The sequence below is a fragment of the Tachypleus tridentatus genome, chromosome 8 (assembly GCF_004210375.1).
Source record: "Tachypleus tridentatus isolate NWPU-2018 chromosome 8, ASM421037v1, whole genome shotgun sequence".
In the NCBI taxonomy this organism is placed as follows: Eukaryota; Metazoa; Arthropoda; class Merostomata; order Xiphosura; family Limulidae; genus Tachypleus; species Tachypleus tridentatus.
In genome coordinates, this window is record NC_134832.1 from 129,706,067 (window position 1) to 129,721,673 (window position 15,607).

The 15,607-nt window shown below is 30.9% G+C and overlaps 1 protein-coding gene across 2 annotated transcripts in view; it reads left to right on the forward strand.

Annotated features, from left to right (window-relative positions):
- Positions 1-7,472, forward strand: part of LOC143223482 (uncharacterized) — a 130,116-nt gene extending 122,644 nt beyond the window's left edge. For both annotated transcript variants that reach the window (XM_076451525.1, XM_076451526.1), the window contains 3 exons: positions 140-227; positions 2,598-2,911; positions 3,450-7,472. In XM_076451525.1, the coding sequence (XP_076307640.1) occupies positions 140-227; positions 2,598-2,911; positions 3,450-3,539 (492 nt within the window). In that variant the 3' untranslated portion in view covers positions 3,540-7,472. The remainder of the gene's footprint in view (positions 1-139; positions 228-2,597; positions 2,912-3,449) is intronic.
- The last annotated feature ends 8,135 nt before the right edge of the window (positions 7,473-15,607 follow it).

The window sequence follows — 15,607 nt, forward strand, 5'->3', positions numbered from 1 at the left end:
AAATGATTTCACTTTATTAATCATTTGAAATATATAGTTTCTTACTACATAGTGCAGTTTTTGTCAGTGATGTAATGAATACTTTTTTATTTTTATATAGTCTTTTACATTAAGATTTTGTTGATGTTTCATATTTTAGTGTGAACAAACAAATCCAGATACTCTGGTCCAATCCAGAAATTCACTAGAGCATTTCAGAAGTCAGACCAAATGCAGATCAAAATCCCGTATGTATTCACACTTTATGCGTACAAAAAATGTTGTGAAAAATTGTTCTAATTCCTATTGTTTCACAACTTTCAAAATGTGACATTTCAAAACTCAAAATATGCTTTTAGTTTTAATATGTTACTTATGTTTCAGCCTACAATGAAATCAACACACAAATGTAAATAATGCAATTTTTTAAGCCTAAATGTGGTTGCCCCCAGTTATACTTCCTTGAAGTTTATTCCTTAGGCCAAAGCTGTAGACACATCTTATAAAAATTGTTATATGTATACTGAAGACAAAAAACTAAGTTATTTTGATAACTGAATGTGGGTGATTTTTTTAATACATGTCAATTTATTTCTTCCCAGTCCACAAATTCTAACTCCCATGACACAGTATTATATTACAGGGGCATGTTCAGTTCAGGATTATCTGCAGCAGCATCTTTACAAAATAATTTCAAACTAACATGTTAGTGTTATTCACTTAATTATGCCAAATAAATGTGTGCATCTATATAGACACACACACCCAAAAAGTAATATTTTATACTTCAATCATAAAGCTTGTAGCTACATTGTTGGCAAATGGAGGATTGTGAATAAAAATGAAACTAAGTAACAAAATTTATTATGGAAATCTTTTAGTTCATAAAATGCATTCAGTTTTCATTCAAGGGACTTGAAACAAAATATCACAATTTTCTGTGACACATGATTTATAAAAGTATTCCATATGAAAATTTCAATTTCCTTTATAAAATAAAATTTGCTTTCTTAAATTTAAGATAAAAAATTTCAAACCCACAATTTTCTCTTGTAGAAACTATCAATCTGAACAGTCATGTTCATTTATTCAGTGATAATTCTCTGACTACCAAGTATAATTTTTTTCCAGAAAATTCAAATAAGTTAGTAAATGATTTCAAAAGAAATATCTTTTAGCTGCCTTTTTAGGACAAAAATCCAACATACCTTTAGGTTTAGTCATTCTTAAAATACTAGAATTTTAATTGTACTATAAAGGATAAAAATGAGGTTCAACAGCACAATTGTCCAGGTTATTGATGATAGTTAACAAGTTTTTGAAGTAGAGATCCCTTATTTATGAGAACGTAAACGAAAACATGACAAACCATTGTGTTTTTAGTAGTACGGTATCTTTTATATACTCCTGTCTTTAATAATATATATCACCAGTTCTCAATCTGTGGCCCAGAAAAGTTGCATAATTACAGAAAGAAAATGGAAGCATACTGCGTAATTCCATTGCAATCTGTCAAGAAAAGCAAAAAACAATATTCTGATTGTCCAAAAACAAAATAGTTGGAAAACTGTCAATACATATGATTTAACTTGCCCTTTTAAGTTATCTGATAGAAGTATTTAACCTTGTCAGTAACCAACACTTACCACTCTTACATTACTCTAATAAAATGTTGATTATTACCATTTTAAAATTACATCCCAAACCAAACCAGTGGCCAATTCAACACAATGTTAGGGATTCCAGACTAAACTGCACTACACTATTATATGTTCTTGATGCATACAAAGGTAACTGTTACATTAGTGACACAACAGCCCAGTCTGGATTTACTTTTAATTTTATGAGATCATAGGACATTTGCTAATAATATCTTATTTTATTGTTACAAAGAAAATAAAGAATGAAAATACAGCTACAGATTTTATATCTTTCTACCAAACTGTTTACAAATAACATTCCCCTAAAACTCAAAATATGGTTGAGCAAATTCGTTTTAATATGTTCAATTATGGATTTTTTTTTTTTTTTTTTTTTCAGTTTACAGTATCATAACTGCAATTTTCAAGTTCCAAGAAGCTTACAAAACTCTTGAAATACAGGTGCATAACCCTAATGGTGTATTTCGGAATGGCTGGTATGGGTATTAACACATGTATTGATAAGCAGAGAACAATGTTTCGACTTCCCTAGGTCATCTTCAGGTTAACAACAACAACAAAAAAGATAACCTATGTAGGAGAACGTCGTTCTCCGCTTATCAATGAGTGTTAATACCCACACCAACCATTCCGAGATACATTTTTATTTCAAATGAGTTCATAGTTATCAAGAAGCCCTAATAGTGTTGTCCTAAATCATGAGAACCATAAATTCGGTCTTCATATAGCCATATTTGTATGAATTTCAGTTTAATTCTTGTTGTGTGTACCTAATTAAGTCTTGATTTATCTACAAGTGTATGTGCATATAAACCATTTAAATAATGGTGTTTTGAAACATGTTAGCTATATATATATATATATATACAAATATGTATGATTACATAAATCAGTCTGTACAAAACTCTGCCAGTGAAATGATTTATAATAAAGATAATTTTTGTTTTAAAAAAACAGAGCCAAGAGTTGAAACAGATGTAGTTTCTCAAGGAAAAAGGAGTTATTTCTTGAAACCAGATAGAAATACAGATCTAGTCAGAATTATTGGTACCAAGGAGAGGTCAACATTTCTTGAAGGAGAAAGTATACTTTTAGATAGGGCCAATCAAGGTGATTTTGGCAACACCAAGTTAAAAAGTGGACAAACTGTTCTTGTTGAAGATGCAGATGATAAAAACACAAACAATTTGGACAGTAACGCTCTTTCAAGTGCTACCCAAAAAAAGAAGAAATCTTTTAAAGGACGCTCAATAAAACATAAAAATGTACAGGTAATTCATATTTTTCAACAAAAAATGTTTTAAAATTAACATTAAACATCCATACGTTAATCTTGAACTTAGAACTTATGGTGACAGTAATAGTAGACAACTGAACATGTGTAAGCTTGTAGGTTTATAATGCTCAAAATCACACTGATATGTTCAGTAGGTGGAAACAGATGGTACATTCTGTAGCTTTATACATAATAATAAACAAAATACTTTTACATAGGAAGTAAATGCAAGGTATTTTATAAAATTAACCAGCTGTTTTCACTCAATATATTTATATTTAATTTTACAAAGAAAAAGAAAATCCAAATAATTAGCCAGCCCACTGTAACAATAAATCTCTTTCTATAATTCTGTATTTCACACAGTGGCTTTTTTTTTTTTAAATAAAAACACATCTTCATGTCACTCACTACAGAAAAATTAAAAGTTGTATCCCTATAATGAATTTGCTTAATTCATAAAACTTGCTTTCAGGTAAATATTTTCCACTATTTTTATTCAATTCTTTTATTAATCTTTTCTCATATCTTAGGTACCAGAGAATTACCAAAGTCATTACAGTTATGCTACTGCAGAGCTGCAACCAGGATCCATTGGAATTTCTAGAACTTCTTTTGCATAGATTTTTTTTTTTTTTTTTCAAATATAAAACTTTTATAAACACACAAACAACGTGCAAGGTTTTATAACATGATATAAGGGCACTGCATAGGTAGTATCCAATGAAGGCTTGGAGGTTACATTGAAATAAATGAATTCTAATCATAATTTTAGAAAGTGTTGGCAAGCATAATATACATAAAAAAGATATAACCGATATCTTAGTTGATTTCATGTAGCTTTTGCTTATGAAAAAATTTGTTTTATAAGAGAAAAATAATTCAGCTTTAGTCTATAAAAATGATTACCAATGCAATTCATAGTAAGTAATCTAGTTACATGTAGTTTTTCTTGACATTCTGTAAGGTGTATAATTGAGCTGAGCTTTACAGAACATCTTGTTCAAGATTGTACAGTTATAAAATATTTATATTTTTCATGTCTGATTTACATAAAAAATAAATAATTCTGTTGCGATACAATTTTCTGTTCTCAACAGCAAAAGCAGACTATAACTGGTCACATTTTCAAACATTTCAGTACAAATCATCCATAAATATGCACTGTACACTTGGACCAAATGTGTGCCAAAATTACTGTACTCCATGTATCCTACCTATTTATTAGTCATATTAAAGTTGTATCATATATCTGGGAGTAAAGAAAATAACATTATTTATAGTGATGCTGTCAATTAGAAAATCCTGCTAATTAGGTCAACTTGTAGTTCAAAATTTTACATTCCAAAGTAATATAGATAAATTATATTAATTAGGTTAATGGACTTTTACTACTGTAGTTGAAGAAGTTCAGTTTAAAAAATTAATGTATAGGTCAGAAATTTTACTAATTAAGTGAAAGATGTTATTAATGCTTTTCAATTTAGCAGGTGCACATATAGTTCAGAGATTGTTTTAAAGTGAGTACTTGGCATGCTTTACAAAAGCACTGTTATAAATAAATGCACCTAGTATTATGTATCTTACAGAAATAGCCCTTACATGTAACCCATTACAGCTATGTTATGAATCTCTGTATGCTAGTGACATGTAATAAAGATATCTTAAGATAATTCAAAAAATTGTATGGTAATTAAAGTAGATAGAAAAGGCATGAGTGTTAATCAGATTTAAAGTCAAACTTTGTTGTTAATACTAAAACAAAAAAGAGCTGTAGATCTGTGACGTAATGAAAAGTAACAGTGCTTTGAATTGTTATTAAAAACTAACTGATGATCAACTAACATCATTAGAAGAGCAATTTTCTGTTCTTATGACTTCTCTACAACTCAAGATTATGCCCATTTTGAGACTACAAGTAAATTATAACAGCTACCTAAAGTTGGCAGTGTGTGTTGTCAACTAGCTGCTTTCCTTCTAGTCCATTAGTTCAAAATAATAAAAAAAACACCAATGCTTTTTGTGTAAATATTCAAAAACCATTTATTAGGTTTATTTATGGGTAAAAAAAGTTGCATTTATCAGGGATATCATTACAAACACAGGCCATACTACTTTCTAATGAACTGAAAAGTAAATTATTATTAGTAACAAAGCTTAGGTGTTCAATCACATGGGACTTTTCTGATTAGCTAAGTTATTTAATTCATATATAGTAACAGTTATTATTGTTTTGTTAGTAAATACATAGTAGTTGTTTGTTAGAGATTAAAACATTTGATAATGTTCTAATGGATTAAAATAGCACTTCCTTCTTACCATCTGTGATGTTTACTTAACATAGCAAAACATTAAAGTTTTCCAATAAAGAAATGTAGTTCTTTACTAGAGATAACAGGACACTTTATAAAACTAAAACACAGATGGAACTTTCTTATAATCAGTCGAGAAACATTAAAAATGAAAATGTCTTTATTAAAACATTTTGATGTTCCTCTAGTGAAATTGTTTACTAAAGAGGAATAAACATCTTTTAAATATAATTATAACCAAATGCTTTTCAGTTAATTTATAGTGAGAAATTATCAAACAAAATGGTAGTAATTACTGATAATCAAAACTGCTGCTGTTTTGAAGAAAAATGCAATAGTATTTACAAACACTTTTTATAATATTAGACAAAATTTAGAAAAAAAATTAACTTACTTAGGTATCATAATCAGCATGTTAAAGACTATGACACCTAAGTTAATCTTTCTTACAATTATCTCCTACATCAGTCACAGAACAATCTACTCATAATGTGTTATACAGAAACTTAAGCATTACGTTTTTTAAAATTAAAACCTATCACAGTAATTCTCAAAGTATGAATTGATTTCTCACTCAATAGCAGTTTCTCATGTCTATCATATGCTACAAGTATCTATATTTACTTTCAATTAACATTCAACAGAATATTTTGGACTAGAATAAATTAACTTTAAGACAAATTGTTCTTGCTTAGTTATGTGTTGTAGAAGAGTATGGAACTAATTTTAAAATACGAGTCTTCAACATTTTTATCTTTAAATGTATGGCTAAATCAAACTTATTTCCAGAAACTCAATCCTTTAATTTGTAATGGATTAAAATATTCTACCATAAAAAATTGAGGACTGGATGTTTGGTTTGCATAAAAAGCAGAAAATCTCAATTATATAAATTCCTGAATGTTTAAAAACAGTACATTATAAAGAAAACTTCTGTATTACTTATAATTTTAATGAATTTTTAATCCTGCTTTCTCTCAGTTATGTATTTTTATGTTTGAGCTAAGTCACACTCAGAATGGATTTTTAAAAGTTATATATAAAATGTGAAAAACCATGTTAAGCTATTACCATATTCTAACTTAAATGTTCAGATACAGATTTTAAAGGGTAAACCAACTGTAATATGTTTACTGTTCATCGGCCTGTCTAGCAAAAGTTATTTTGCCATTTTGCAACTTCTTTTATCAGGACATCCACTTAACTAAAAAAATAGTTACTTAACTTGTTATTACTACTTATCTTTCAAACATAAAAACAAGCAGAAGACAGTTGGTTTTTATGTCTTTAACAAAATATACTGATAATTTGGGTCATATGAGAAAATCTTTCACACTTGTTTCTTTCTAACCTGTTTATAAATGTAAATTACTGATTGAACTTTGTTTTAAAATGAAATAAGACATAAAAACAAACAGATGTTCAGTTGTTTAACACCAGACTGAAAGTCAATGAGACTAAATTTGGGGTACTAGGTCATCAATCTAAATAAAAAAATATTACTTTACTGCCAAAACTTTTCTCTCAATACTGTTTAATCATCAAAATGTGAGTTGGGTGGAGAGGCTGGACTGTTCTCTTGCAAATATAACAGAAGTGTTCACTTCAAGCAGGTGCTACACTTAGCCATCTTACAATAAGTAAGCAAGCTTTGTTGAGTCTTCCTTGGCTATCTATACAGACATAAATTAGAAAATCCTCAGAGAAAACAACTTTATGAAACTGAGGAACAAGATCTTGTATTATGCAATGCAATATGTGTGGCCACCACCATGTTTTGTGATGTATTTTATTCCCTCATAGCTTGGAAACCAATGTGAATTTGGTCACACTAGAGTTGATGATTCAAATTGCAGATATCATAAAAATTCAAATCTAATTAAAATTAAGAAAAAAGAAGAAGAGAGTATTGGAAAGCTCTGTTTGGGAATAAACTAGCCAAAAAATACTTCCCTGCCTTGCAGACTGGGTGATAATAGAGACAGGGTATTTATTTATCCAGTGGAGAAAATTAACTTTCTCGTGATAGTATTATATCTTAAAGCAACAAAAGATTTTAGAATTGATAAGTAAAGGTAGAAACAAATGTCACCTGTTGAGTTGATAGCTGTCTAAAATGTAGATTTTAGCAATAATTAATAAACAGTGAGCCCATCAAATCTGTGTGTGTAAGGGATTTGTCAATACAGGATATACCACATCAATGTACAATCATTAATTGTAGTAATAAAACAATACCTGATTTGATTGATTGTTGTAAAATCACTCTTAATATTCTATAACATCAGATTTTAAATGAGCTCTACCCTTTTTTTTCCCCCCTTCCACAATTTTCTGTAGTGAAATATGTTATCCAGTATAATGAATTATTGGTTCTCAGTAGTTTCCATTTACACTTACACTATAACCAACTTTCTTCTTAAAACTCTACCAAAAATTAAATATTGTAATATCCTCTGCTTAGTATAGCATATCAAACTTGAAAAAAATCAGAAAAAAGTTCCACTAATAATATTCTTTCCATTTTACAGAAGAATAAAAAACAACCAAGAAAATAATATAATGTACAGCACTGAAACTAATTCTGTAACTAACAAACATTATGTAAATTATCAATTATTTTAGAACTACTTTTAGTACCCGTCACCTGGATGGAAGATATTTAAATTCATGATTAAAAAAGGTTATATCTTTGGGCCTGAAAATTTGCTTTCCTTGTATGTAATTTTAAAATATTCCCATAAAAAGTACAACATACAAAATGTGAAATTGTAAATGTATCTCTGTATGGACCCAACAAAACTTAACTGATATTTGGTGAAGATCCATCAACAGGAGGTGATGTAATAACTGCAAAAATGCTCATATGACCACAAAATGCAAAATTGAAAATTTACATATCTCCCATGGATCCAACGAAAGTTTTTATTCTTTAATCATCAGAACCTATGCATTAGTTTTCAATCAAGTAGTAGCTATATTTAAAAACTGGGATCCATGCTTTATTTGTTCTTTCTACTCAAGAAATAATAACCAGAACCAGTCTAAGTCTACTTTTTGCTTTTACTGTTGAATTCTGTAAGGGAAAAAAACATAGTTTGTCTAAACTATAAATTATTTTAGCTTGAGAAGTAAGCATAGTAGCTTAGGATTTCTTATATTTCTTTTTAATTCTAAATTGAAAATATTATTTGAGATTCTTTAAATACTCTAGCTTACAAAAATTTATAGCAAAGAAGGAAATATTTTCATTCTCCCTTTTGTTTTAAAGTCTTAGAAGAAACATATGTTGGTTAAATTACTTTTTGGCTTGTAAATAAAATGCTTAACTCTTCAGTAAAATATGACTTTCATATTGTATTTTATTATTTAGAAATGAAATATCTATTTAGCTTTATAATTTGGTTTAAAGTTAAGTATATTCAATGAACATTGAAGTATATTTAGACATCTATTTTCCTACTAAAAATTTACTGTAGGATTTAAAATAAAAACCAATTGGTGTGTTTCATTATAGATTTTACAGTGACTGCTACCTTCACTTTTTATCTCAAATAATACATCCTAAAATTCTATATTTATAACATCTGGTTAAGAACATATATGAATATTTTTTTACCAAATGTTTGCTTGATAGTAAACTAATATTACAATACTAAAATATTTAAATATTAAAGTTTCTAGTACCCTGTATAGTTAACAAAGATTACAAATAATCAAACTACTAAACAACACAATTATACCTTTTCATGTTAGATTGTCAACATATCCAAATATTTAAACGATCTACATTCATTGTCCACTTTTTTTGATATTCTAATCACATACAAGGTACTACATCTAACAAACAGTCTAACTTTAATCACACTGTTGTCAGAAATCTATGTAACATTTCTGAACAGAGTAAGCTATGCAACTTCAGTAAAACTGAAAATCAACCTGGTAATAAGTATAATTAAATCTACTTTTCATAATGTCTACTTAAGATTAGTATGTCATCTCTTGAGTTCCTTATTCTTAGCATTTTTGGCCTTCAGACCCAATGATACCTCACACCTGGTTTGGAAAGCTTAGGAGATTTAGGCTCATCTTAAATACAAATTCCAAGCTAACAAATCTTTATGATGAAAGTAAAGCAATGAATAATAAATTAAAATAAAAAGTAATGATATTTAATTTAACAAATAATCTATGTAAAAATAACAATAAAAATATAGTATACCTTACTTGAGGAACATACAAGCTAACTGTTGCACTGAATGAACTATTGTAATAGAAGTACATCTTTGGAAATGGAAATCTTGTTTTTCTATCAAGTTAATATACTAAAAAACTGATTATGTAATCTATATTATATACACCAGATGCTAGACCATGCATGAAAATTCAAGATGTTTCATTTTAAATTGTGTCAAGTCAGCAGCATAAATTTTCTCATGGTACAACCAAAAACCAATGATTTTCAAGACTAAGAAAATAAAATAACTGATATTACCATTATAGCAATGTTAACAATCAAGCAGAAAGCAACTGTAATAAGAGAACAGGTACACAAAAAAATGAAAAAAAAAAACATACTTGATATAGGAATACTTCTGGAATAGGTGTGGTATTGACCCAGTTAGAAACATGGGAAGAAAAAGAGGGGCATAACTGAATTGGCAAGAACCAATACATTCAGGAAAAGAAACATATAGTGCCAAGTCAGTGGAAAATTACTTTATAACCATGACTTGAAATGGCACAACAATGATTGGCAAACATGAAAAGTTTATTGTGGAAGCAACAACTGGTCTATATAAATATATGCCAAGGGTAGTGCTTTGAGTTACATCAAAGTATGTTAAGTGTGGTCCATCCAGTAGAAATGCCCTATATAAGATATTGTGAAGAATAAGTGTGGTCCTTCCAGGTAAAAAAACATCCAAGGGAAGCACCTTAGATATATGGGATTATGAAAAAAACATTACAGGTACAAGTGTGATTGGGAAGGTTTCATAACTAGCCAGCTGTCTGCGGACATGTCATTCTTCATCTACACAATTAGCAGGCTGTAGCACCAAAAAGTGATAGGGAGCTGCAGAAGTCCCAGAAAAAACAAAATTATATGTGGCTAGGGCTAAGAACCATGAATTGTATATGAATATGCCAAGTGTGGTCTGCACAGACAAGAAACATCTATGGGAAGCACCTTGGGTTACTTCAGATCATGCCAAGTGCAGTCCACCCAAACAGAAAACATACACTGAGAGCAACTTGCATAAAAAGTTTTTGATCAACAAGTGCAATCTGTCCGGCCAAAAACATCCAGGACCATGGATACTGAATATTATTCAGTGCCATAAAGATTATAACACTATTCTCAACAAATAGATACATATAAGCAAGAAAGCTTTATTTTGTTTTTCAAAACCCACTCAGGAGGACATCTCCACTGACTACATTCCAGCAACTGAGAACCTGAAGTAATAAAGACTTCCATGCTCCACTAGAAAAGGGGGGGAATACCTATTGAGGAGCCAGAAGGAACATGGTTTCTGCAATTCCCTATTTTGAAAGCAGGTAGACCACAACTGTAGGAATTATGGGTCAGCAGTGATGGGCAGAAATCCCAACCTGCTTTGCTCAGGAGGTCCATGAGTGAGTTCTTTATAAATGAAACTAGTAACATTTAGATAATGTGAAAATGTACTGGGAATTATTCAGATACTAGTTTAACAATCTACTCCAAAGGCAAGTGAAGACAAAAAGCTAAATATGTAGTAAAGTAACAAATTTGATGAAAAGAAACATTGTACAGATGGCAAACTACCATAGGTCAGTCAAAATACACCCATTGTTTGAGCTGATGAACCAAATCAGTATATGTGATAGGGGAGAAATCACAAGACAGAGGGGGAATCCTTGGAACAAACAAAAGGGAACAATAATATGAAAGGAGGCAATATAAGTCATACAACATTTCAGAGAATGAACTGGAGAACATTATACAGAATAAAAGATAGTACAGGTGGGAACTAGAAAGTAAAAAAATAAGAAAAAAGGCCATACCACCTGCCTAGAAGCAGATGTCTAGAGAATAACAAAAGAGGAATAGGAAAAAATACAGAAAACATCCACGGTACAAATATCAGAATGACAACAATTGCAAATGAGGAGGAGAAAGAGAGCTCAATGGAAAGATGATAAAAGGAACACGTAGTAATGGATTTAAATGGAAAACTCAATAGGGCATGAAAGATAAAACTGAGACTCAATATGGCAAAAAAAACCAAAAACAAAAACTGGGATGTAAGGGAAAAAAAGAGGGAAATGAGAAAATTTTCCATAAACAGGAGAAATGAAAGGTATTTGACAGGGCAGCCCAAAACTAGAAACAGTTGATACAGACAAACCCTGAACAACCAACCAATAAAAAACTGTGAAAGATTAAGTATTGAAGGAGGGAAGGGGCATAAGCCATGGTGAACAGACAAAGGTCTGAAGGTAGACCACTGTCTCTGGTACAAAGACAAGGAAAAAGGTTGAATAGAATGTGACAGTTGTTACACAAGGGATGAATCCCTGAGTTGAGACAAGAGATTAAACAAAAGACCCATGTAAAGATGGAGTTTGGTGACATCAAAATGAATTATGTTAAATATTGGGCCTAATGAAAAAGATCCAGAGTCTGAAAACACAGATTTAGAATGGTTTTCCCCTTGATCAGTTATACATGCTGACAACAGTGGAATTGTCAGAATGTTTCAGAAATACCTGTCCCTTCAGGAGCACGAAGTTATAATACAGAGCCCAAGAAATTGCCAAACATTCATGATGTTGAAATGGAAAGTACTCTCTTCAATGAACCATCAACTAGAAATTCCTTGGGATTCCATTAAAGCACCCCCCTGCCAACCTAAGAATCATTGATAAACAGATGAGGTTCCAGAGAGAACAGAGAAATGGGAACCTAAGCAACTGTCAGTTCCTTGTCGAGCCACCAAATGTAGTTGAAGGAAGGTTAATGGGATGGTCCAAGGGATTCTTGAAGAAGTTCCATTGGTCAGGAAGTGTTCACTAAAGAAAAGAAAAAGAATCCTTGCACAGTGAGAAAAGAAAAAGGTAGGGACATTCAGACTGTCTGCTCCATATCCCTGTGTCAAAGTGGAGAATGCTTGGCTCAACAAAGCAGGAAAGTGAAGAAAAGCCACCACTGGAATAAGATATTGAGTAGGATTAAGAATGGACATTTCCAACTGGATCAGAAAACCCTACCTGATTAGCTTCCTAAAGAAGTAAGCAAGCATGACTGACTGACTGACAGGGAATGGGAAGAGAAAAACACAAGCTAATCACCCATGAAAAGGAGAAAGACCCAAATACTAAAATGATGGGAAAAGGAGCATACAACTCAACTAAACAAATGAAGCCTAAAAAGAACCAAATGGGAGCACCCAAAACTAGAAAAATTACCTTTGTGGACAAACAGAAGACAACTGTGTGATACTGGAGCAATAGAGATAAGCAGAAAGGCATCTATCACAGTGATATGATCATTCCATGTCCCAGGGATAAAAACTTCCTGAAGTGAGAGGTAGGACTCCATACTCCATAAAGAAGCAAGGTGGCTCCAAATAAGAGTTAAATCAAAACTGGTTTATGACAGGTTTCCAATCTCCCTTCTTTCCAGGGACAATGATTAGTTGGGAGTAAAACCCCAGATGAGTGGGTACCACCTGTTTGACAGCTCTTTTATTTGGTAGGTCTTCAACAGAGTAAGCAAGATAAATGAAAAAGATACAATCTATAGGAGGAGGGGAGGAAGTGGAACTAAATATAGAAACTTTCAAACAGAACCTGAAGAAACCATGTAACAGCTATGAAGTGCAACCAAAAAGACAAATAAACTAAAAATACATAGAGAAAGTATTCATTACTTATGCACTAACAAAACCTAGAAATTTGTAGAGTCTGCACTCATAAAAAAACAACAATCTTGCAAAACTATGAAGTTATCTTAAACATTAAAAATAAACATCTAAAGTACAAAACCACTAAATGAACCTGGAAGATAAAAAAACAACATGTAAATATCAAAAACTTGTATATCCATTCAAAGAACTGAAAAGACAAAACACAAAAGTAAAACTTTCCCTGAAGAGCATGAGAATGGTAAGGCACCCAGTTATCATTAATAAAATTTGGCTCAAACCTAATACCCATTTAGATATAACTAGTAGTAAAGAAAAAGGAACTTACAAACTAATTATTATAAACAAAGAAAGAATAAATAACAAACCAACACACCCACAAAACTGGTCTAAGTTACTATTATTCAAACAGTAACTATTGTGTAAAACCTGTCCATAAACCAAATATTAAACAAAAACAAAGTAATAAATAACCAAAGTGCAGAAATTTAAACTAAAGTAACTTAGATAATAAAATAATTAAAAAATATAACTTACCAATTACTGAGCAGAGAAGACATTAAAGACTTGAATTATCACATAAGGAAATCAGGTTAATTCACACAAGCTCATACAAAATCACTACACGTGAGTAAACCTACTGGGAGGTAGGAATACATGCTGGAAAACTTACCACAGATCTGCTTGGAAAATAATAATAACTGATTCAGGAGATACCACAGAGGCATAAATGAGATATTTTCATACAGCAGTTATATCATTCCTCACAAAGAGTGATAATGTGAAAGGAAGAAATCCTTGGCTGAATGTTACACATGAATTAGCCACAAACTAAAGTCTGTACTTTCCCAACAGACATCACTGATCCCCAAGACCCGGGGACTCCTGTCAGAATGAATGTCAACTGTTATGGGAACTTCATCATCTGCCATTATAAATTTCAATTTCATTATAACAAATTAAAAATCAAAAAACAATTATTTTTAAAGCAAAGGAAATCAAATACAAGAAGTCAAAACTTGAAAATGAAATTGATAGAAATTTGTGATAAACCATAATCAAAATGTTGTATTCACATGGAGTGAGGGTTAAAAAAATGTATTAACATGCTATAATGCCAGTTAAGAAAGTAAGATCTGTTTCTGAACAGTTGAGGAAACTAGATGCACTAGCATGGGTGGAGCAGTTTGATTGGTGGAAGTAGTCACATGATCAGCATGTTCTGAAATGGCACAAAACTAATGGGGGTACAAGAAATTGGTATTCTGTTATGAAAATTATCTTAGCAATTGTAAAAGGGTAGTCCAGGATTGAGAAAGCTTTGGGTGGTAGGAGGTAAGACCATTTTTGGAAGCACACTTTTATGGAAAGCTTATCAACATAATTAAAAGTTCTGAATTATCAATTTCTGTTTCTGGGTGTGGAAACCACTGACCATACAATAACTAAAAAACTTAATAGCTAAGTTCACATAAAACATTGACCAAACAAAACTGTTAAGTTTGAATACTGTCATGCTTCACTAAATAAGTTACATTACATTTGATATATTTTAGTATGGTTACAAGCATTTCAATTTTATTAGTTGTAACATTTTTTCTTGATTTTTAGCACATGCAAGGTCTGACAAGCTCCTTTAAGATTATAGTAACTTCAATTTGTATTTATAAAGTAATTTTTTTTTATTTGAGATGATCCATAATCAGTGAATGCTGTACACTTCCATACAAATATTCGTTATTATATAATTGAGAGAGAAAGAATAAATATAGATAATAACAATGACTGTGTCCTCTTCTTACAGTTATTACAGACTATCTATCCTTCATAGTGACTGTTTAGGGTATTTATATGAAATTTTTGAATGTTTCTAAAAACATATATTATTGGAAATTAGGGCCAATTATAAGCTCAATATAGTGACTGACACTTGTACAATAACAAGATAATTAAAATATACTTACTATCACGTCATCCCATAAGTAATGTCATTTTTTTGGGATAGGACAAGTTTAAATGAAAATTTCTTGACTAAATGAAGTTACTCCTAAAGTCATATAAGTTATGTGGGATGACTTGACAGCATTAAGTGTAAAGCTGTTTGTTTCTTTACTAGTGTTTGTTTTATTTATTTTAGAAGCCCTAATTATCATAGAGGTGTTAGAAGAGCACATAAGGTGTATAATATTTTACAAGTTCAGAAAAGGGAAAAGTGCTACTGAAGCTACACAAAGCATTCAAGAAGTGTATAGCAATGGCATTCTGAATGTGAGGAAATGTCAAAGATGGTTCAATAAGTTTAGAACTGGTGAGTGCAGTTTGATAGATGCAGATCGCACTGGGTGTCCTGTTGAGTTTGATAACGACCTGTTTCTAGCAACACTCGAAGAAGATTGTGCTGTAACTGGTAAAGGATTAGCCCAGAAACTCATCTCCTTCCACTGCTCATCAACATTTGCAACAACT